Source organism: Mycothermus thermophilus, assembly GCF_041956435.1.
Source record: "Mycothermus thermophilus strain CBS 625.91 unplaced genomic scaffold VTJ04scaffold_1, whole genome shotgun sequence".
Taxonomy (NCBI): domain Eukaryota; kingdom Fungi; phylum Ascomycota; class Sordariomycetes; order Sordariales; family Chaetomiaceae; genus Mycothermus; species Mycothermus thermophilus.
Genome location: NW_027191427.1, coordinates 2,254,870 through 2,275,375, shown reverse-complemented (window position 1 = coordinate 2,275,375; position 20,506 = coordinate 2,254,870). Strand labels below are relative to the sequence as shown.

Genomic DNA, 20,506 nt, shown 5'->3' with positions numbered 1-20,506 from the left:
CAGGGCAAGCGGGGCACTCTTGGTGGGTCCAGTCCTGCTCCTTGCCGGTGCCCCACAACGCCGCTACCAGTTGGTAGGGCTGCAGGGCACCACCCTGCATCGTCTGAAGGGTACGTACCCCGTGTAAGTGAGTTTGTTCCCTTTACGGGCACCCAGACACCTTGTTCACATGTTCCAGTTCATGGTTTATTCATCTACCTGCCTACCAACTCAGGGACTCGTTGGCGGGTTCGAGAAATAACGACACGATTCAGAACTCTACGACAATTTAACGGAATTGGCTGTGTTAATCCTCTAACATCTTGACACCTAGTTGGCACCCTGGACACACCCATCTTATATTCCACAAGACTTTCTGACCAACTCTCTAGCCCACATCATTGTCATAAATCACAGCGTTCAACATGGAGCCAACTCAGCAACCAAGATTTCACGCCTCGGATCTTCTCATGTTGCCCGATTCCGAGTTTGAGAGTTTCATGCGTGAATTGTTTTCATCAGAGCAAGGGACTATGGTTCTCGATCTTCGAAGCTTGGTCAAACTGCCACCAAAAGATCGCGAGAAGGCCCGGCAGAGAGTTTAGTGAGTTAAACCTTTCCACAAAGTCCCATCCTACAAAATGCCTAACTCCATGGAATCACAGTGACTGGTATCAGTCATCCAAGTCCAAGTCGACTCCCATTGATCTCAACCAAGTCAATGCGCGTCTTCTTGAAGCAATGGCGAAGCCCCGGACACCCCAAGTTTCGGGCCAGCCGTCATATGTTACCACGCCAGATGAAAAGGAAGGCACAAGAACCTTGGAAACTCTGTCGTATGAGTACCTTATATCTGATGGCGGCCGACCCTGGTACCCGATACACCTGTACGATCAAGTTGCCGCAAATCCCGGAGAGTACCACGACATACTACGTTGCTGGATGGGCAATGACGAGACGGATTGGACTGTTTTTCATAAACAACATGACCGCTGGGAAAGGTTTCGAAGATGGCAACGAGATAATCGAGGTCCGCTGGATATCCAGATCGATCTCGAGGAGTCACATAGAGACGATGAGCGCCTCGAAAAGCTTTATGGCATCAGATGTAACACGCCAACCGAGGAGCGACGGGCGTTCAGAGTCGAAATTCTCACTCGAAGAAGAACCTGGGAACATTACCGCTACGTTGAGGATGGGGTGGGACGAATGAAAGATGATGACAGGTTTCCAGCTTACAAAGAGGCCTTGCACGCTCGCTTGCATCACCATGGTTTCTCACAGTCCGTTACTCTTGATAAGGAGCCTAAGGATCAGGATCCTTTAACGACATGCATCGAGTATCTCAATTTTGAGTACTGGAATTACGACAAGGCCGCAAAAAAGCTGGAGAAGCTTCGGCCACAGTACGACGCCGCTCTCGCAGAGCTCTTGGACTCAGGCGTGCTTCTTCCAGGAGAGACTCCCGAGTCGGTTAGCGATCCGTTCTTCGTATTCGCCCTCGGAGATCAGCTGGCGATGCGGGAGAGAGCCGTGGAATCAGGGAAAGCAATGGTTGCTGAGGCAGAGAAGACACCATGTCAGAACGCCGCGCTTAAGCAAGCGACGGCTTACCTTCAGCGTGCTATTCAAGCTGCTGAAGCTGTGAGGAAGCGGTGTGATCACATCCGCAAGTTTTCCTCGATCCACAACAAATACCACAGTGCTAAGCGGGAGACGGAGGCGGAACAGGCGAAGGCACAATGGGCACTTGATCAAGTCCCCTTGGTCGAAAAGGAGATGACCGAGTTAAGTCAGAAAGATGCGGCACAGGACGAGAAGGATTCAGTTGCTGTGGTGGACAAGCCTGGTGCACAGAAAGAAGACATAGCCGGTTCTGGGCCACATTTACAAGACACACCCGGAGTGTCGCCAATATCCAATGACTCACCAACGATGCAGTCAGGCCGCAAGCGGGCTCGAAACGACGACTCAGAAGATGTGGAACAACCGGGCAACAAAATGAGAAAACTGGATCACAACTCTGAGAGGTCGACAAGCCCCCCTCAAAGGACAACGCGTTCAACACATGAGCTCCAGGAGCTTTCTAAGTCAGGTGATGCACTGGCAGAAAGCAGCGAGCCACAATTGGAGAGGGCGATAAGAGTCCTTCGATCGTCAACCAAAGCCAAGAAGTTCGAGACACGAAACGATGCCGCACCCCTTCGCCGAAGTGCTCGGATTGCCGCTCTCAAGGAGAAAGCAGCCCAGGAGGCCAGCAAAGGAAAGCATCATGAAGACTTGGTTAAGCGATCGTCGCGCAAAATTTCTTCGAAACGGCGAGCTGCAGGTGTGAAGAAAAGGGAGCCACCGAAAACCAAGGAGGCAGAGGAGAAGAGGGTGACCAGAAGGCAGCCGCGGAAACGACTGTGAGCCGGGGATGAGAATAAGGTCAGGGTATCGGCTTTATGTCTCGTGTAGTTGTATGTTTGTTGATGTGCATGTATTTGTGATGTTGGAGTCGAAGCGTTCTGTGGCAATCAGGGAGGGTCTCGAAAGGAGAGCTTGGTGCGTTATATTCGCAACCATCACACATGGATGGACTTAGTTGACTACCTAGGAATTAAAGCCAGGTTTCACCCTTCCGTGTGAGGTGTTGTTCACTTGCAGTATGGATTTTAGTTGTTTCATCACCAGATGCCACCAGATGCCAAGTCACCCAGATACTGCCCAGGATGATGTTCATACGCATGCCACCCTCCTTGACAGGAACAAACACGGATTTACCTGACACTTGGTTCTTGATTGACAGCAATTCCAGGCATAGGTTTATTTGTCTGTCTTTGAACACTTGCCGGGTTTGTCCAAGGTTTTACACTTGAGCAGTGGGTCGTCTGCCGTGTCCCTGACGTCATGCACATTTGTTTTCCAGGATGACATCTTGAACACCTTCAAGATTGGGTTAACTGGGGGTTGAAGCCAAGCTCAATGGGAATCGATCATCATCGTGGCCAACTAATTGGTGAGATGAAAGTCAGGAAATGATTTTGTGACGCAATGGGTTGTCGAATGCCCTGGTGAAGGTTGTTACACAGGCAGCCGCAACGTCATCATTTCCAGGGGTTACAAGCGCTGCGGCTGTGCAGTGATCAGGGTATAAACGGAGGTTTAGCGGTCCTTGGGGGGCATTTTCATTATTTTTAACCAACTTCTCGCATCTAAAATACTCTGTCGAGTGTTGAAGATACAATAATCGCAATAGCCATTCTCAACACTCATCAAGCATCCCCGGCTTCATTTGTCGTCTGTGTTGTACATAGCTCACCGAAGTTATCTGCCAAGATCACCACCTCAGGCCACATCAAGCACGTGTCATCGAGACAATTACAACAACTAACCAACCTTCCATCGCCAGCATGGCGCCAAACGTCAACAAACCCGTGGATGTCCAACAGAGGGCAGCGGATGTGGATCGGAAACTCCAGATTTATGGTATCATAACCGCATTCAAGGCGGGCAAGATCCCATCGGTACGCGTCCTCTTTTTCTCATGTCCATATGCGACATAGCCATTGACAACTCATTTAGAATCGCCAAATCGATGTTGCCCTAAACAGCTTCCTCGAGTCTAAGGCACTCTCAGATTCATCTGGGAAGCTGTCGACCGAGGGCCAGGAGCTCGTCAAGGACTTCCGGGAGGTCGTCACGCAAGCAAAGAACTTGTTGCTGTCCAAGAACGATGGCAACTTGCTGCAAGATTTCATCTGGCAGACCCAACACTTTGACCCCAAGAAATTGTCTGCGCCCAATGCCCCGGTCAAGAAGGAGCAAGCCCAACAACACGGCAACCAGGCCCTCGAGGGTCTGCGCACCCTGGGCACCTTGATCATCACGAATGGCCAGTTCCGGAAACTCCGTATGTGGTCGCAACTCCCGGGACAATGTCCCATCCTAAAGTTTGAGTATGAACTGACATGACCCAGTCAATGATGCTACCATCCTCCTTCGCGACATGGCCGGTGACGCGGCTCTTCAGGTCGCGTCAACTATTCGGCCCAGCCAGGAAGACCTCCAACAGGTTGACCGCCCTGCGGAGGACAACGTTTGGTACGAAGCGCCCGACTTGTCCAAGGATAAGGCCAGGGGGAAGTTCCACGAGTATTACAAGGGCGATCCTAGGCAGGATATCAAGCTTGCGGCCCAACAAGGCACCTCTCAGGCTCCTGCTGACGCACCTTTGGACACCCATGGCGTGGCAAACACTGCGGCTGTCTCCAAGGACGCGGTGAAGCAGAATGTGGCCAAGAACGTCGACAATGAGACGAAGGAGCAGACCAAGGCCCGCATCCAGGAGTATCGGGAGCGAGCCCGCGAGTACTTCAACCGCAAGATGCCACAGGAACGCCGGGAGCAGATTGTCTGGCGACTCAAGGTACGCGACAGCCCTCTTGCCCACGCAACTATGTGTCGATCATAAAACTAATCAACCACAGAAAATGATCCTCGAATGCCAGCAACATCCGGATTATTCTCGGGCTATCCGGACCCTTTTTGACCTCGCCGAGCAATATGGCGACCATGCTACGCAGCTAGCTCGCGGCGGCACTGACACCGTTAAAGACGCCCACTCGTCGTTGGCACAGGCGGAACGCGATCTTAGGACCCTGATTGAGCGCTTCGCCAACGGAACGTCGACCAGTGATCTCTGGCGGTCAATCCGTGCCATCTACGACGATGCCGACCGTGACCCCCGTCTCAAGCAGTGGTTTAAGGATCTTCATGCCTACATCCGCCGGTGCTTCGAGGAGCAAGGATTCATCCTGGAGGATGAGTCTAACATCGAGTGGGGCGGTCTGTACGATGAAGGCCGTTACTTGCTTCGCGAGCGTTACCGTCATCATACGGATCGCGTCGTGGACGAGATCCGGTTCTTGGCGGACCAGTTCGACCAAGACCCTCAGAACAAGGCTTTCGCGGCATCGTTGACCAAGCTCTTCACGAGACTGGGCAACGACGAGAATGGCAAGACCACATTCAAGCCACATCTTGTCAAGGACCTGACGCGCGTCATCCTCCCGAGCGCCATCCAGCATGTCGCCTACGTGCCGTTGCCGCGCATTGAATATTCGGACGCCGACGTCGATGCCGTCATCGACAACATCGTGCTCGAGAGCGACAACTTCATGCCAAATGTGCTCGAGATCGCCAGCGAGAACTACATGCGCTTCGGTCGCAGGGACGCCACCAGCCGCCAACGGCATTCACTCGACATCCATGTCTCCGGCATCCAACTGGATCTGCGCGACGTCAGCTACTACATCAAGCGCAAGCGCGGATTCCCTTCCATCAGCGACACCGGCGTTGCCAATCTGCTGCTGGCTGGCGAGGGCTTCACCTTCCGCCTGCGTCTCTCCTCTTCTGCGGATGAGGCCGACAAGAAGCCAAAGACCTCTTTCTTCCAGGTCGACAAGGTGGACGTCACGATTCACAACCTGCAAGTCAAGCTCATCAAGTCGCAGCACAAGCTCCTCTTCAGCGTGATGAAGCCCTTGTTCATGCGCATGCTCCGCCCTGCCCTCGAACGCGCCCTGGAAAAGACCATCCGCGACCAAGCCGGCCAACTCGACTCCCTGATCTACGACATCAAGCAGGAAGCCGACCGCACCAAGCAGGCCGCGTACTCCCGCCGCCGGCAGCCCGGCGAAGAACCCGTGCGCCCGCCAAACGCCTACCGTCGTTACGCGGCCGCCATCCAGCGCCAAGTTCTTCTTCGCGGCAAGAAGGCCCAAGCCGCTGCCGCGTCCGCGCAAGCGGGACGCAAGGTCAACTACGCTGTCACCCGCGAGGAAAGCATCTTCCCCAACGTCAAGCTGCCGGGCGGCATCGCCGACAAGGCGACCGATCTCCGCGCGAGCGCGCGCGAGGGCGACAAGTGGGAGAGCCCCGTCTTCTCGATCGGCTCAGCGGCGCCGAGCAAGGACGTGCCGCCCGCCCCGAGAATTGTGTCGAAGACTCACGAGAGAGTGCTTTCGTCGACGTCCGCGAAGAAGGCGAATTTCAATGGCCAGGAGAAGCAGGAGGAGGAGAAATTCTATGGCCAGGGACAGCATCAACATCTGAGGAAGGACAGCGGGGCTGTTGTCGATGGGAACAATGACATCTATGGTGAAGAGAGTGCTCTGAAGAAGCCGAATCTCAACGAAGGATTCCAGGCGCAGCAGCCAGCCTTTGATCCGACGACGAGGGCTGTGTGGTAAGGGGTAGTGGATGATGTCATGGAGGGATATATGGGAGATTGTTCATGAGGGAATGATATAATGGTAGATGGCTGGGTAATTTGAAGTAACGTTTAATGTCGGATTATTTTCCACTGTATTGTTGCCTACACTGTGGAATTCCTAAGTTTAGTGCATCTTGATATTGGAGTTCACTGCTATCTTCCTTAGGGGACTCACACAATGTGATTGTTTGCTGTTTGCTCTTGTGTTGTTTGCCATGTTCTGCAAGTTGTGTTCATCCAAACTCAAGAAACCTGGAAAGCTGCCCCCTTGCACGAGGCTAACCAGATATGGAAATACCGGGCTAGCCGAGTTTCATTCACCGAAGCCCCGGAAATCTGGCGCAGTGTCACGTGATATATCCGGGAGCCTGTTGCCAATGCGAGGCTGAAGAATCTTCAAGGGGCGAACTTGGAAACTGGAAATTGGCACGGAAGAAAAGGGAACCTTGGAATTCAAAGCTTGAGATCAGGTACCTAGGTAGGAAGGTTGCCCGTCAGGTCCAATACGCCGTACTTTTCGGGACAAGGCGCTGCAGATTTGTCTGCTGTCAGTCGTGACTGCCAAGCCGCGAGCAAGCCATGCCAAGAAAGCGCAGCAAAGGCGTTCAGCAGAGAAGACGGAACCTGCGCCCGGCTTTCGACCTTCCCGCAGGATCGACTTCTGGGGACCTGGACGTCGTCCACTTCGTCCTGTCTCGAACCCCGCGCAACCCAAGCCTCGTCTTTGATCTTCCTCTCGACCTCGAAGACTTACTTTGGCGCGCTCACTCTTTCAAACGCCGCACATGCCACTCGTCGTTGAACCTAGGTCCTGTTAATTCTTTGTTTTGTTTGGTTTCCCAGCAGCAGGCCATCATTTTCGTCGTATTGGACCTCGTCCCGGGGCCCTTGACATTCCACGTTACAGCGCAGACCCGATCCGCTTTCCGTCGCGCTCGCGGAGGAACGCGTCACCCCATCGCATAGTCACACCCGGCCTACGACCCTTACAACTGTTATTGATAGCGAAGTTCAGCAAGTCTTGGACCAACTGACCGGCTAGTGTCACGAGACGACCGATCTTGGACCTGCGCATTTTTTCCCCGACGAGTACACTCGACCACTCGACCACCGTCTGATCTTGTCATCCCTCTCTTCCATCCGAAACCCACTTCACATCCACGACTCACCGACTCTATCCCCGGCCAGCACCAGCAAGAATGAGCATATTCAACCAAAAATCCAAATTCCGAGTTAAAACAGAGGTCCGCAAGATCCGAGAGCCAGCCGAACCGAAGGCTCCCAAGCCTGTGGCCCGGGACGCCCCAGCCAAGGCGGTGCGCGCCTCCTCTCTCCAGCCTCCGTCCGGCGGGAGCGCGCGCAGCACTCCCCGCGCCTCTCCGATTCCCCCTCATGTCCGCGCAGAGCGTAAACCGTCCGCCTCACCCGACCGCACCACCACGGCCTCCACTTCGCCTCCGCCCGCCCGCAAGCGTCGGGCGCCAACGACCAGCGCGAGAGCTAGCCCTGCTGCGTTCCTGAGCGATTCCGAGCCAGGGTCTGACGACGATGATGACTGGCGCGAGCGGTTGGACCCCAGCAAGCGGCGCAAGCGGTCGCGCACGGTGGAGGATCCTGACCGGCGGCTGCGGCATCCGCGGATGTGGAGTGGGAAGGGTGAGGACAAGAAGCCGAACATCGTACACGCGGCCGATGTCGCGTCGTTGAAAGATAAGTGCCAGCCTGTCATGAACCTGGGGCGGGATGAGGTGGGGGTTGAGTTGAGATATCCCGGGTCGAAGTATATGGAGCGGTAAGTAAATTCGATCCTTGATGGTTGTGTCCGTGCGCAGAGACTGACACGAGTCTGGATTCCAGGTACGAATTGGTCTGGGGCAAAGATAAGATCGACGGAGCCCTCGATATCATGAAGGTGGTGCGATTCGTAGCATCGACATACCTCACCGACGAGCAGGCGAAACCGTTCCTCGACCAAGACACCGGCATCTACCGGCGGCTGGAGAAGAGCAAGAACACCCAAGACGGGCGCGGGTTCAAGAAGGCCCTGGAGGAGTACAATGAACGGCTTCTCGCGCTCCAGGAACAAGGCGTCATCGCCCGGAATATCGATACCATGCATGGAATCCCGCCGGAGTTGGTTGAGTTCATCCTGGACCAGGTGTACGACCGGACCGTCGCCCCGAAGGTCGATCTTCTAACCAAGTACGAAAACGGAACCGACAACGTTTATGGCGAGCTGCTGCACCCGTTCGTTACCGACATCTTCGACCGCACCAAGCTGAGCTCTGACAAGGTGTTTGTTGACCTTGGCTCTGGTGCTGGCAGCGTGACTCTTCAGGCGGCACTCGAGCGAGGCTGTGAGAGCTGGGGCTGCGAGGTGATGGAGAACGCGTGCAACCTGGCCGATGCGCAAAAGAAGGAGTTCGCCGAGCGGTGTCGTCTCTGGGGCATTAAGCCTGGCCCTGCGTACCTGGAACGCGGCGACTTCCGCAAGAACGAGCGGACGTTGGAGGCTCTCAAGCGGGCTGATGTCGTGCTTGTCAACAACCAGGCCTTCACAGCGCAGCTCAACGACAACCTCGTCAACATGTTCCTGGACCTTAAGGTCGGCTGCAAGATTGTGTCGCTCAAGACGTTTGTCCACGACAACAAGATCGCCGAGAACGATGTCGCCTCGACCATCCTCGAGGTCGAGCACTTGACGTACCCGGAGGGCTACGTCAGCTGGACGGGTGCCGGCGGAACGTTCTGTATTTCGACGAGGAAGTGAGGTAAGATAAGATACCCTGGTGGTATAAGTTGTCAGCGGGAGGCTGCGTGTTTGGTTGACTAGGTGTATGGAGTAACCGGTTGTTGAAGGCTTGGTTGTCTGCAAGGACGGTTGAGCGCAGTTTTATCCAGCGGGATTGTTTTTGTTGATAGACTCTGTGTCTGGGTTCTAGGAGGGCAGACCTCCTGACCAGGGGTTGGGTTGGCAAGGGGGAGGCGAAGTGTCGATTATGTACGTACCATGCCGGATACCCGGGGCGAGTTGTAAGCTCCAGCAGCAGCAATTTAGAGATATCCCATAGCATCCTTCTTTTCTCTTCAACACTGCTTCCAATCTTGCGGTCGCCCCTTTAGCGCTTCTTGTTCTTGAACAACGGTTCGTTTGCCATATTCAGGGCCTCGACCTCCTGATCGACCCGCCGCATGTAGCGCTCCACAAGCTGCTTGTTCTCGGCCTCCTTCTCGGCACGTTTCTTCTCCACAATATCTAGTTGCATGTTGAGCACCGCCAGTTCGTCCTGCACGTCCGCCACTAGCTTGCTCTTGACCCGAAGCTCCTCCTCCCGATCGCGCAGCTTGGTGGCGAGGAGTTTGCGCTCCGCCGTCAGTTCGCGTAGCGCCTTGGAGTCTGCTGTGGTCTTGGCCCGGAGTCGAGTGAGTTCTTCCTCGGCGACTTGGAGACGGTGTTGGAACTGGTTTTGGGAGCGGAGGGCTTCGGCGAGGTCAAGCCGCAAACGGGCGATCAGCTGGGTGGTGTCATCATCGGTAGGCTGAGGGCCAGGGGATGGAGGAACGTGCGAGGGTTTCTTCCCGGAGGCTGGGGGTTGGCTGGAGGAGGCGGACTGCGCTGCCTGGAGTTGGGTGCGGAGGGAGGCATTCTCGGCCTCAAGGACCGAGACACGGTCGAGAAGTTGGGAGTCTGGAGGAGGTGGCAGTAGGCATTAGTCTAATTCCATGGCTCGTATTGACACAGGACTTTTCTCAAGGTTGTGGTCTATGTGGTTTTGAGAAGCGGAGGGCACCTAGGAGACTCACAAGCCACGATGAATTCTCGGTTGACATTGTGCTGTTGCTCGGCATTGAGAATGCCCTCAATATATTCTTGCTTCCAGTCGGCCATGATGGTGATGATAACTTTCTGGGAGACTAAGCACTTGGGACCAAGGACAGGAGATAGATTTTGGACTGAAAAACAGCTTGATATTGCAGCCCGGCTAGGTCAATACGGTGTGATACAACAGCCTCTCACTTTCGGCTGCGAGCTGTTGTTCTTGTGCCCCGCAATCAGCAGGACGCCCGCCCTGCTCGTCACCTCAGTGCGGGGTCACCGTCCCCAGGCCCGTTCCATGTGGGTTCCACTGGGCGGTGCGGGATTCCCTGTGGAGGGCGACCCCTGTCGCTGTCTCATGCAGCGTCGCTGAACCTCGCTGGACGCTGAACCACCTGCGCTTGGAGCTGCAGGTTGCCAAACACCAAGCTCCAAGCTTGCGTCGTGCGTGTGCTTCTCCAAACATCCTTTCATCCACTCCCAGCTGACCCAGGGTCCAGCATGAGGACATGACACACAATGGACGCTGCGCATCCCACGGCAGGCTGGGAGCAGCTTGGTGAGCGCTTCTACCGAAAGATTCAACTGTACACGCAGGTCTTCGACCAGGACCTGGACCTTGACCACTTCCATGTTGCTGGAGCTCCCTACGGCGGTGCAGTCGGTGAGTGCAGTTGCGCCTGACACCCAACCCCCCTGAGTTATTGATGCCCGTTGGCGACGACATGACTCTGATAGTAGGACAGCACTGTACCGCGACGACGACAAGTTGATTGCTTACCAACCCACCCGGCCCTCGAAGCCATCCATCGACATCTACAGCTGCGCCGGCAAGCTCATCCGTCGCATCAACTGGGATCAAGGACCCATCAAAGGTCTGGGATGGTCCGAAGACGAGAAACTGCTCGTAGTCACCGCCGATGGTACCGTTCGCTGTTACTACGATCTCCAGGGCGAATTCACCCAGTTCTCCCTGGGCAATGGCGCTGAGGAAGCCCACGTCCGGTCATGCCGCTTCTACGCCCATGGCTTCGTCGCCCTCCTCAACAACAACGCGTTAATACATGTCTCTTCATACGATGAGCCCCGCCCCAAGCTGCTGGCCCAGCCCCCAGATGGCGAAATCCACTCGTGGAACATCATCCCGCCCGCCTATACCCTGTCGCGTTCCGTCGAGGTTCTCCTTAGCATCAATCAGACCATCTACGTCTGCGACGCGAGCGAGTGTGAGGACCGCTACCTCGACATCGGCCCCTTTACCCATATCGCCGTCTCTCCCAACGGCCGCTTCGTCGGCCTGTATACCGCAACCGGCAAGGCCCATGTCATCACCAGCGACTTCCAAAACCGTCTGAGCGAACACGACTCAAGGTCGAAAATCCCACCGAAATACTTCGAATGGTGTGGCAATGACGCTGTTGTCATCGCTTGGGAGGATGAGGTTCACCTGGTTGGTCCGAGTGGTGCGCTGGCTACCTTCATCTACGACAGCGGCCGGATACATGTGATTCCAGACTACGACGGAGTCAGGATATTGGCCAATGATACATGCGACTTTCTCCAAAGAGTCCCGGATGTTACCGAGGAGGTGTTCCGCTTGGGCGCTGACTCTCCGGCATCCATCCTGCTGGACGCTGTGGAACAGCTCGAAATGCAGTCTCCGAAGGCCGATGATAACATCCAGCTCATCCGCCCTCATCTCGTCGAGGCGGTAGATACATGTATCAGTGCGGCCGGTCAAGAGTTCAGCGTGCATTGGCAGAAGCAACTGCTCAAAGCCGCCTCTTTCGGCAAGTCGGTGCTTGACATTTACAACAGCGACGACTTTGTGGACATGTGCGAGACCCTGAGGGTTCTCAACGCCGTCCGTTTCTACGAGGTCGGTTTGCCGTTGTCTTACGAACAATACCTCCGTCTCTCACCGTCAGGTCTCATCACCCGCCTCTTGCATCGTCACGAATACCTTCTAGCTCTCCGCATCGCCTCGTATCTACGCCTTCCAACAGACAAAATCTACGTTCACTGGGCTTGTTCCAAAGTCCGCCTCGGCTCCGAGGATGATGACACGATCTGTCGGAAGATCGTGGAGAAGCTCTCTGGGAAACCAGGAATCTCGTTTGAGACGATAGCGCGGGCTGCATATGATGAGGGACGGGGCCGTCTTGCTACCGAGCTTCTGAACCACGAGCCGCGCGCTGGTCGGCAGGTGCCCTTGCTGCTGAGCATGGAGGAGGACGAGCTTGCTTTGGATAAAGCCATTGAGAGCGGCGACACGGATCTCATCTACTTTGTCCTGCACCAACTGAAGAGGAAACTGCCCTTGGCAGGCTTCTTCCGCGTCATCAACAGCCGGCCCACCGCCACAGCCTTGGTGGAGGCGGCTGCCCGGAGGGGCGACGGAGACGGTCGAGAGGACACCACACTGCTCAAAGACATGTACTACCAAGACGATCGCCGCGTGGATGGCGCGGCCGTCTTCATCCGCGAAGCTCTCCGCCAGCCCGAGAACAGGACTGCTAGTGACAAGCTTGTCCTCGCTGCGAAGCTGCTCGCGGACAACGCCAAGGAGCATGCCTTTGAGTTGGGAGCGCTCAAGGAGGCTACGGCGCTGCTGCGCATGCAGGAGACGTTTGACCGGGACTTGACAGACAATTTTACCGGGCTCTCGGTGCACGAGACCATGTTTAAGTTGATTCGTCTTGGCTATCATGGCAAGGCGAAGAAGATTCAGAATGAGTTCAAGGTTCCTGATAAGGTGGCTTGGTGGATTCGGTATGTTTGATCCTCCTTTTCCAGGTGATGCAATTCTGTTGTTACTAACCACGGCTGGCGTCAGACTCCAAGCACTCGTCGCAAAGCGCGATTGGAACGAGCTCGAGGAGATTTCGAAGCAAAAAAAGAGCCCTATCGGCTGGCTGGTACGGCGTATTCCCTCTTCCTCCATATATATGGTACACAAATTAAGGCTAACCTTGACGAAAAAGCCCTTCTACACCCAAATCCTCCAAGCCGGCAACCCCCGCCTCGCTGCAATGTTCATCCCCAAATGTCAAGGCCTCGAGCCAGGCCAGGCCGTGACCATGTACGAGAAGTGTGGATTGCGCGTCAAGGCTGCCGAGGAGGCGGTCAAGATCAAGGACGCCGAGGCGTGGGCTAGACTGCTGGAGGCTGCTGGGAGGAATACGACAGAGGGCAGGGAGATTGAAAGGTTGGGGTTGACGGTTTTTAAGAGGTGAGGTGGGAGTCCAAGGAACGGAGATTTCATGGGACTTGGGATTTTTGGAGGTCGATGATACCTTGATACACAACCAGATAGTTAATGCTTGTTGATCATCGCTTGCTCAACTGTCTAGGTCTAAGCTCATTGCGTATGTTGCCTGCTTTGACGTAACTGAAGTTGGATAGACCGAACCGTGGTTAAGCTTGGAAGGTCTCCTCCAGCCCCTATGGACCTCCTCGTAAGACACCAAACAAGACTGTCTATCAGGAAACTCACTCGCTGCCCTGCACCGAAACCATCACCACCAACGTAAAAAAACAGTAAAAAGCAACTACCAATGTTCCAGTTAGACTACCTAAAAAAAAAAGAAATTCGACCAGCTCCTCCAACTCCACCAACCCCGGACTCCGTCCAATCTCTCCTCCCCCCCCCCCCCCGGTACCAATCGTCATGTCATGGGCGTATAACAAAAGAAGGCTACATGAACTACCCTGATGCTGGGGATATGACGGATGTGAATGAGCAAAACGAACAGGACTTTGGCCGGCGCGGGGGTCGTCCGGCCAGCGACATGATACCTAACCGAAACAAAGCAAAGACACAACAGCAGAGAGCAGAGAGAGAGAGAGCGAGAAGCACAAACAAGACGACAACAAAGACAACAGAAACGACAGCAGCAACAATAACAAAGCAACAGAGACAGAGAGAGCGACCACAGAGAGCAAAACCAACGGACGAGCAAAGCAAACACAACACAGCAAAACACAACATAACACAACACAACACAACGACCGAGAGCATAAGATGGATGAAAAACATATGGAATGCTGGAGTCGACCACCACCACCACGACGCTCTCCTCCTCACCAAGTTTATCACCCCCTCCACGGACTCTCTGAACCACCATAAACAAAGCCAAACCATCCCTCCCTCTCCGATTCCACACGACATTCTCCAGCTGTAAACCACTGTTTCCACCCTCTCAACCACACGTCCTCACCCCCATAACATTTCGGCATCAGAACATAATCAATATCATCCATCCCCCTCCCCTCCCGGACATAACAAGCCCCAAACCATTCATTCCACCTCCACACCTCCAACTCAGCGCTCAAGAAAACCCACCACCTCCATCCCCGCCCTGACTTGGCCTCGGCCCTTCCGAGCTCAGCCGGATCCCGCTCCCGTCAAACACCCACGGACCGGCGTCATTCCTCGGCGTGATTGGGCCCTCGTGTCCCATGCCCGACATTATGAGGGCGTTCGGACCGCCCGTGGGCGAGGGGGTGCGGGCGCGGCCGCCGTCTGCGCGTTGGTGGGCAGCAGCAGAGGCGGCAGCACCACCGGCGGCGGCGGAGGAGGAAGAGGCGGGGTGAGAGGGGATAGGCACGGGGTTGGAGACGGTGTGGTTCAGGGAATGGTCTGAGGTGGTGGCGGCTGCGCCGGGATGGTTGGGAGAGGAGGGCCCGTTGAGCATGGTGACGTCGGGGACGTTGGATGGTTGCTGTTGCGGTTGAGGTTGAGAGGCGTTACGGGAGACGGTGATGGAGCTACGGCGTTCGGGGCGGTCAGGGACGCCAGGGTTGGAGTCAGTCGGGGCAGGCGCTTGTGGCTGCTGTTGAGATGTGGCGGGTGGGTCGTCTTCGAGTTGCTGTCCCCAGTCTTCAGGGTCTTCAACCTCGGCTTCGAGATCTGCTGTGGCACGGCAGTTCGGACACATGAAGATTGGGTAGGATGGCGAGGTCAACAGGGCGCGAATGCATTTGTAGTGCCATGTATGCGAGCAGGGAGCGACGAAGAGACATTGACATGGCTGAGAGAGTGGGGTTAGTGACCTGTATGTTGGTCATGCGGGGAGACATGACTGGGGAACATACCGCAATGCTGTTAAGACATATTGAGCAGTCCTGCGAATATGATGAGCTTGACTCGCCGTTCGCACCGGCGGCCATATTCCTAAGTCTCTTATGCGTGGCCATGCTAGTGAGAAGGTCAGCCATCTGTTTCGTTCATAGGACTATACGTGTGATCAACTTACTTGAATGTGTTGAGTTTGTTTTGCCAGCCACGATTGAGCTCCAGCCGCATCTTGACGCAACGGAAGATCATCTCCTCGCCACCCTTAAAGTCAATGCCGAGCTGAACAATGTCGCCATCGTTCACCGGGAACGGCTTGGATTCAGTCCCTGGAGGACTGAGACGGATGTGGTTGAGGAAGGTGCCCGAGCTGCTCTTGACGTCCTTGATGTACCACCGGCCGTCCTCGAACCAGAACTCGCAGTGCCTTCGGCTGACAACCTTGCTCTTGAAGCCCACAGGGGCCGCCGATGGTGTGTTTGGTGGGACATTTTGCTGGTTATCTCGCTCCGAGTAACGGCCAACACGGATGACTTCCTTGCCGGTGGGGAGAGTGCGCGAGATGGGGGCAAACTTGAGCGACGGCCGGGTGGCACGAGGGTCGTAGAAGGTGCTGAACCGAATCGACGGCAAGTTCTCCATGTTGGGGGTGCTGCTGGAGGTAGCGTCGCCCGTACCAGAACGAGTGCGGGTCATGTCGGCGGTGGCCGGAGACGAGGCGGCGGCGTCGGGTCTGGCGGGTGGGGCAGAAGAGTTGGCGAAGGGCGAGGCGGCGAGAGGTTCGGCCGGCCTGGTGTCTGCCGGTGTCCCGGCTGGTGGCTGCGTTGTGTGTCCGGAATGTGTCTTTGAACTGGCCGAGGAACTGGACAGACCAAGGGGGTGGGTGAGGGTGGGTACAAGGTTGGAGAAGCGGTTCGTTCGACTGGACGAGGAAGGGTTGGCGTCGGAGGTGGAGCCGGCGGCAGACGGATCGCTGGTGTTGGAGTGGGTATTGTTAGTATTGTTATTGTTGTTGTTGCTGTTGTTGTCCTTGTGGCTTGAACTGGAGCCGTGGCTCGCGCTGTTGCGTAGAGCAGCGAACCACGGGTTGGTGGGCGAGATGACGGTAGCGGGGGCAGGCGATGGGGTTGTCGACGCCGGGGCAGATGTGGTTGGCGATGTCAAGCCTGACGCGGGTGTTGTTGTTGCTGCTGTTGCTGCTGCTGCTGCTGCTGTGGTGCCTGCAGACTGGGCGTGGGAACTGGACGAGCTGGAATCGCGAGACAGAATGTGCGTGTGGGTGTAGTTGCGCAAGTACGACAGACCTCGCAGGCGGCTACTTCTCGAAGGCGGTGTTGACGACGCGGGGGTCGTGGTAACAGGCGACACGCCAAGGTTTCCAGGCCCTTGGGATGCGGGCGAGGGTTGTGTAAACATTGACGACGGTCAAGGACGTTCAGGTTGCGGCGGTCTGTGGTTATCCGGAGAGAGCTTCACACGACGCCGGGGAGGATGGGCAAAGTATGGGGTGTTTTTATTTGGGTAAGGTAGCTGTCTGTCGGCTAGGCTGGGGTGGTCGAGGATCTGTCGACAGCCGGGGACGGGAGTCTGCTGTCGGGGAGGGAAAAGATGGGGGTGGTGGCAGGTGGTGGTGTAACTGCAGGGTGTCTTTTGGGTCTTTTGGGGGGAGCCTGATCCCCTGACTTGCTTTGGCTGCTTTTGGTCGCTTTTGGCTGCTGCAGTGGCCGCTGAAACGGCCAACAGGAACACGCCGCCGCCGACACAGAAGCCTCGCGAATCTTGAGGGGTGGCACAAGACAACACGGCAACACGGCGCGGTCCGGCAGTCTGGAGTCGCAGACGACAGGGCAGGGAGGATCGGATTCTTCAAGGGATAAAAATAATAAAAATAAAAATAACAATGCAAAAAATGCAGGAGTCGAGACGTAGAGCTACTTTGGTAAGTTCCTTAGAATCTGGAATCAAAGCTGACCATGGTGTTCTTTGGGCAGATCAGGTGAATGCAGAAGTAAGCCTGAAATCTGATGCATCCCCTTAATCGGTAGCAATGGAACCTAACAGCCTGGACAGTACGGACACTCATCCGTCGCTTTGCCCTCGCCTCGAACACTGCAGATTCCAGAACTCTGAATGGCTGACGGAGTAAGTACTGTCATGTCCAAAAGTCCATCATGGGTCTAGGCTGGCCGAGTCCTTAAAAGTCACTCACCGCCCTCAGTGAGCAGAAAAGTCCTTCGGCTTGTTATGTCCTGGTCCTTGATGAGAAAAGAGGGGAGAGACTTCAGGCGATGAACTTGGCACATGGAAAACTGCAAGCGGGAGGCGAAGTGGATCATATGGCGCACAGCGGAGTCGGCCTTCCCCGGGCGCCCCGGGCCATGGGCAAAAGAGAACGTGAGAACACAACGGGCCTGGAGGGGAGGCTTTTTTCTTATCGATAAGCCCACCTTGGACTGCACCTCTCGGTTTTGGAAGTTTGACAATGGCATTTTGCATGCATCCCACCACCAACTCAATCTCCTCCATATCAACCACATCGCACCTCACTGTCGCCTGGTGCATGTCCCCGGCGCTCCGATAATTTACGCGGCAGCACCCTGCACCAGCTAGGTTGCCGCCCCGGACCGCCGATATCCCTCCGTCAATATGCTGAGATCCTGTCGGCCGGCCCGGCTGCTCGCCCAGTCTTGGCCCCGGTCCCTCCGAACACCTCGCTCCTCATTTTCCACAACGACAGCGAGGTCTCGAGGAGCTATACGAGTCCGCGCACCACCGCCGGCGCCAAAGGTGGGAGCAGGACGGGAAGAGATGCTTGTCAAAAAAAGAAGACCTGGGCTAACCCCGCCATAGGAGCCCACCGAGCGAGACCGCATTACAGTTCTCCCCAATGGCATCCGCGTGGCCTCTGAAGACCTGCCCGATGCCTTCTCCGGCGTCGGCGTCTACATCGATGCCGGCTCCCGCTACGAGAACGACGCACTTCGCGGCGCCAGCCACATCATGGACCGCCTAGCCTTTAAATCCACAGAGTTCCGCACTGCCGACGAGATGCTAGAAACTGTCGAGAAGCTCGGTGGAAACATTCAGTGCGCCTCATCCCGGGAGTCCATGATGTACCAGGCTGCCACCTTCAATTCGGCCATCCCAACCACTGTCGAATTGCTCGCCGAGACCATCCGGAGCCCCAAGCTCACCGACGAGGAGATTGCTCAGCAACTCGAAACCGCCGAGTACGAAGTGCGCGAGATTTGGTCCAAGCCCGAGCTCATCTTGCCCGAGTTGGTCCACACGGCCGCCTTCAAGGACAACACTCTGGGCAATCCCCTGCTCTGCCCTCAGGACAGGTTACCATACATCGACCGGGATGTCATCCAGGCCTACCGCAATGCCTTCTATCGCCCTGAGCGCATTGTTGTAGCCTTTGCCGGTGTTCCCCACGAGGAGGCTGTCAAGCTGGCTGAGAAGCACTTTGGCAGCATGGAGAGGTCACCATCACAATCCCCAGAGCCTTCACAAGCAGGGTCCGAAACATCACAAGAATCAGAAGCGTCTAGCTCGGACAGTGACGCCTCCAGTATCTCCTCTTCTTCTTCCGACTCCTCTGGCCTTCTTTCGAAGATTCCATTCCTCAAGAGCCTGTCTAGCACGGGCTCATCGGGCTCCCGGTCCATCAATGTCTCACCCGAGGACCTTACTCGTCCAGCCCACTATACGGGCGGATTCCTTTCTCTCCCTCCTCAGCCACCTCCGCTCAACCCTAACCTCCCTACCTTCACCCACATCCAACTCGCCTTCGAAGGCCTCCCCATCTCGTCTGAAGATATCTACGCCCTCGCGACCCTTCAGACCCTCCTCGGCGGTGGCGGCTCCTTCTCAGCCGGCGGACCCGGCAAGGGCATGTACTCGCGACTCTACACCAACGTGCTCAACCAGCACGGCTGGGTCGAGTCGTGCGTCGCCTTCAACCACTCGTACACCGACTCGGGCCTGTTCGGCATCGCCGCCTCGTGCTACCCCGGCCGCACCCTCGCCATGCTGCAGGTCATGTGCCGCGAGCTGCACGCCCTGACCGAAGCCAGCGGCTACGCGGCCCTGAACCCGATCGAGGTCGCCCGCGCAAAGAACCAGCTGCGCAGCAACCTGCTCATGAACCTCGAGAGCCGCATGGTCGAGCTCGAGGATCTGGGTCGCCAGGTCCAGGTCCACGGTCGCAAGATCCCCGTACGTGAGATGACTCGCCGTATCAACGCTCTCACGGTCGAGGATTTGCGCCGCGTCGCTACCATGGTTGTCGGGGGCATGGTCCAGAACAAGGGCAAGGGCAGCGGCGCTCCGACGGTTGTCCTGCAGGAGGCCACTGCCCATGGTGTCAGGACGGCAGAGTTGTCGTGGGATCAGATTCAGGATGTCATTTACCAGTGGAAGCTGGGCAGGCAGTGAGGGTGTTGATAGAATAGGCGATGCTTTGTGGGATTCGACAAACGGCCGAGCCTTGCCACTCGCATGTACAAAAGACGACAAAAGGAATGGGAAATGGTGGGGGAGTTTGATGTGTAATGTGTAGCGATACTCTTCCGGTATGTAGATGGGCCATGATTATCGATTGGGAATGGTTAGAGGAGGGGTTCCAATGTGGAAGGTACTTTTGTCTGGGAACGACAACGAATACATCAACTCCGCAGCACAAAATATGCCAGCCTCCCTGTGCCACTCAAGCAAGCTGTTGTGTCTCCCCTGTCCAATGAATATGGACAGCATGTTTCCACTTGATGATACCCATCTGATGGCTTGGGATCCTTACATACCTGATGTCACAAAAAGTCCACAAAAACACTCACAGAAGCTGCGCAGTATCTGCAAGTTCTGCTGAGAGGTGTCGGCTTGCTCCCCGTAACCTAACAACTACTGTATCTATTTCATATGGTCCATCTCTTCCAAATATACCCAGCGTCTGAATGAACTCGGTGAAGGGCTCGTGGTTCCTAAAAGTTCGATGGATGAGTACTGGTACTCTTCTTGTCAGTCTGAGATTAGGTACAGGTAAGCCCAACTACAGTTGAAGGTCATCTTACCTGTTGTTCCCTAGTAGTGTGAGACTCCTTGGGGCAGCAGTCCCTCAACATTGGAGAACCCACGTCCTTAAGCCTCAATCCTTACGCTTCATCTGAGCGTTCTAAGTCCGCATCTCCAGAAAGGGTCAAGGCAAGCTTGTTCATGACTTCACTTCTGGCCTCACGGAGAGGATTTGCCTTGAGTGTTTGTCTTTGCCGTCCACGGTCATGGGCTGGATCTAGAGGAACTTAACACACTCCCTATGAATCTATGGATTTCTGACATGTACTGATTTTCCCTGTGTGTCTCTCCCAACCTGCCT

The 20,506-nt window shown here is 55.7% G+C and overlaps 10 protein-coding genes across 10 annotated transcripts in view; 6 read left to right on the top strand and 4 right to left on the bottom strand.

Annotated features, from left to right (window-relative positions):
• Positions 1–404: 404 nt before the first annotated feature.
• Positions 405–2,391, top strand: VTJ04DRAFT_849 (uncharacterized protein; the record flags this gene model as incomplete). Its single annotated transcript, XM_069366932.1, has 3 exons — positions 405–583; positions 645–876; positions 1,264–2,391. 3 exons carry the CDS (start codon positions 405–407, stop codon positions 2,389–2,391), a joined length of 1,539 nt encoding a protein of 512 aa, XP_069223458.1.
• Positions 2,392–3,374: 983 nt separating this feature from the next.
• Positions 3,375–6,215, top strand: VTJ04DRAFT_848 (uncharacterized protein; the record flags this gene model as incomplete). The annotated part of the gene is made up of 4 exons (XM_069366921.1): positions 3,375–3,488; positions 3,547–3,874; positions 3,942–4,390; positions 4,452–6,215. 4 exons carry the CDS (start codon positions 3,375–3,377, stop codon positions 6,213–6,215), a joined length of 2,655 nt encoding a protein of 884 aa, XP_069223457.1.
• A 42-nt stretch (positions 6,216–6,257) lies between these two features.
• VTJ04DRAFT_847 (uncharacterized protein) lies at positions 6,258–7,313 on the bottom strand (the record flags this gene model as incomplete). The annotated part of the gene is made up of 2 exons (XM_069366910.1): positions 6,258–6,345; positions 7,153–7,313. The coding sequence occupies 2 exons, from the start codon at positions 7,311–7,313 to the stop codon at positions 6,258–6,260; spliced, it is 249 nt and encodes an 82-aa protein (XP_069223456.1).
• Positions 7,314–7,437: 124 nt separating this feature from the next.
• Positions 7,438–9,008, top strand: VTJ04DRAFT_846 (uncharacterized protein; the record flags this gene model as incomplete). Its single annotated transcript, XM_069366899.1, has 2 exons — positions 7,438–8,030; positions 8,096–9,008. 2 exons carry the CDS (start codon positions 7,438–7,440, stop codon positions 9,006–9,008), a joined length of 1,506 nt encoding a protein of 501 aa, XP_069223455.1.
• Positions 9,009–9,357: 349 nt separating this feature from the next.
• Positions 9,358–10,127, bottom strand: VTJ04DRAFT_845 (uncharacterized protein; the record flags this gene model as incomplete). The annotated part of the gene is made up of 2 exons (XM_069366888.1): positions 9,358–9,926; positions 10,043–10,127. 2 exons carry the CDS (start codon positions 10,125–10,127, stop codon positions 9,358–9,360), a joined length of 654 nt encoding a protein of 217 aa, XP_069223454.1.
• Positions 10,128–10,574: 447 nt separating this feature from the next.
• VTJ04DRAFT_844 (uncharacterized protein) lies at positions 10,575–13,291 on the top strand (the record flags this gene model as incomplete). The annotated part of the gene is made up of 4 exons (XM_069366877.1): positions 10,575–10,719; positions 10,802–12,827; positions 12,892–12,973; positions 13,040–13,291. 4 exons carry the CDS (start codon positions 10,575–10,577, stop codon positions 13,289–13,291), a joined length of 2,505 nt encoding a protein of 834 aa, XP_069223453.1.
• A 465-nt stretch (positions 13,292–13,756) lies between these two features.
• Positions 13,757–14,239, top strand: VTJ04DRAFT_843 (uncharacterized protein; the record flags this gene model as incomplete). The annotated part of the gene is made up of 1 exon (XM_069366866.1): positions 13,757–14,239. One exon carries the CDS (start codon positions 13,757–13,759, stop codon positions 14,237–14,239), a length of 483 nt encoding a protein of 160 aa, XP_069223452.1.
• Positions 14,240–14,386: 147 nt separating this feature from the next.
• On the bottom strand, positions 14,387–16,548 carry VTJ04DRAFT_842 (uncharacterized protein; the record flags this gene model as incomplete). The annotated part of the gene is made up of 3 exons (XM_069366855.1): positions 14,387–15,088; positions 15,153–15,255; positions 15,314–16,548. 3 exons carry the CDS (start codon positions 16,546–16,548, stop codon positions 14,387–14,389), a joined length of 2,040 nt encoding a protein of 679 aa, XP_069223451.1.
• Positions 16,549–17,778: 1,230 nt separating this feature from the next.
• On the top strand, positions 17,779–19,572 carry VTJ04DRAFT_841 (uncharacterized protein; the record flags this gene model as incomplete). The annotated part of the gene is made up of 2 exons (XM_069366844.1): positions 17,779–17,919; positions 17,983–19,572. 2 exons carry the CDS (start codon positions 17,779–17,781, stop codon positions 19,570–19,572), a joined length of 1,731 nt encoding a protein of 576 aa, XP_069223450.1.
• Positions 19,573–19,745: 173 nt separating this feature from the next.
• The window catches only part of VTJ04DRAFT_840 (uncharacterized protein), a gene marked incomplete at both ends in the record, with an annotated part of 6,062 nt that continues 5,301 nt past the window's right edge, over positions 19,746–20,506 (bottom strand). The window contains one exon of the mRNA XM_069366833.1: positions 19,746–19,781. Within this exon, the coding sequence (XP_069223449.1) occupies positions 19,746–19,781 (36 nt within the window). The remainder of the gene's footprint in view (positions 19,782–20,506) is intronic.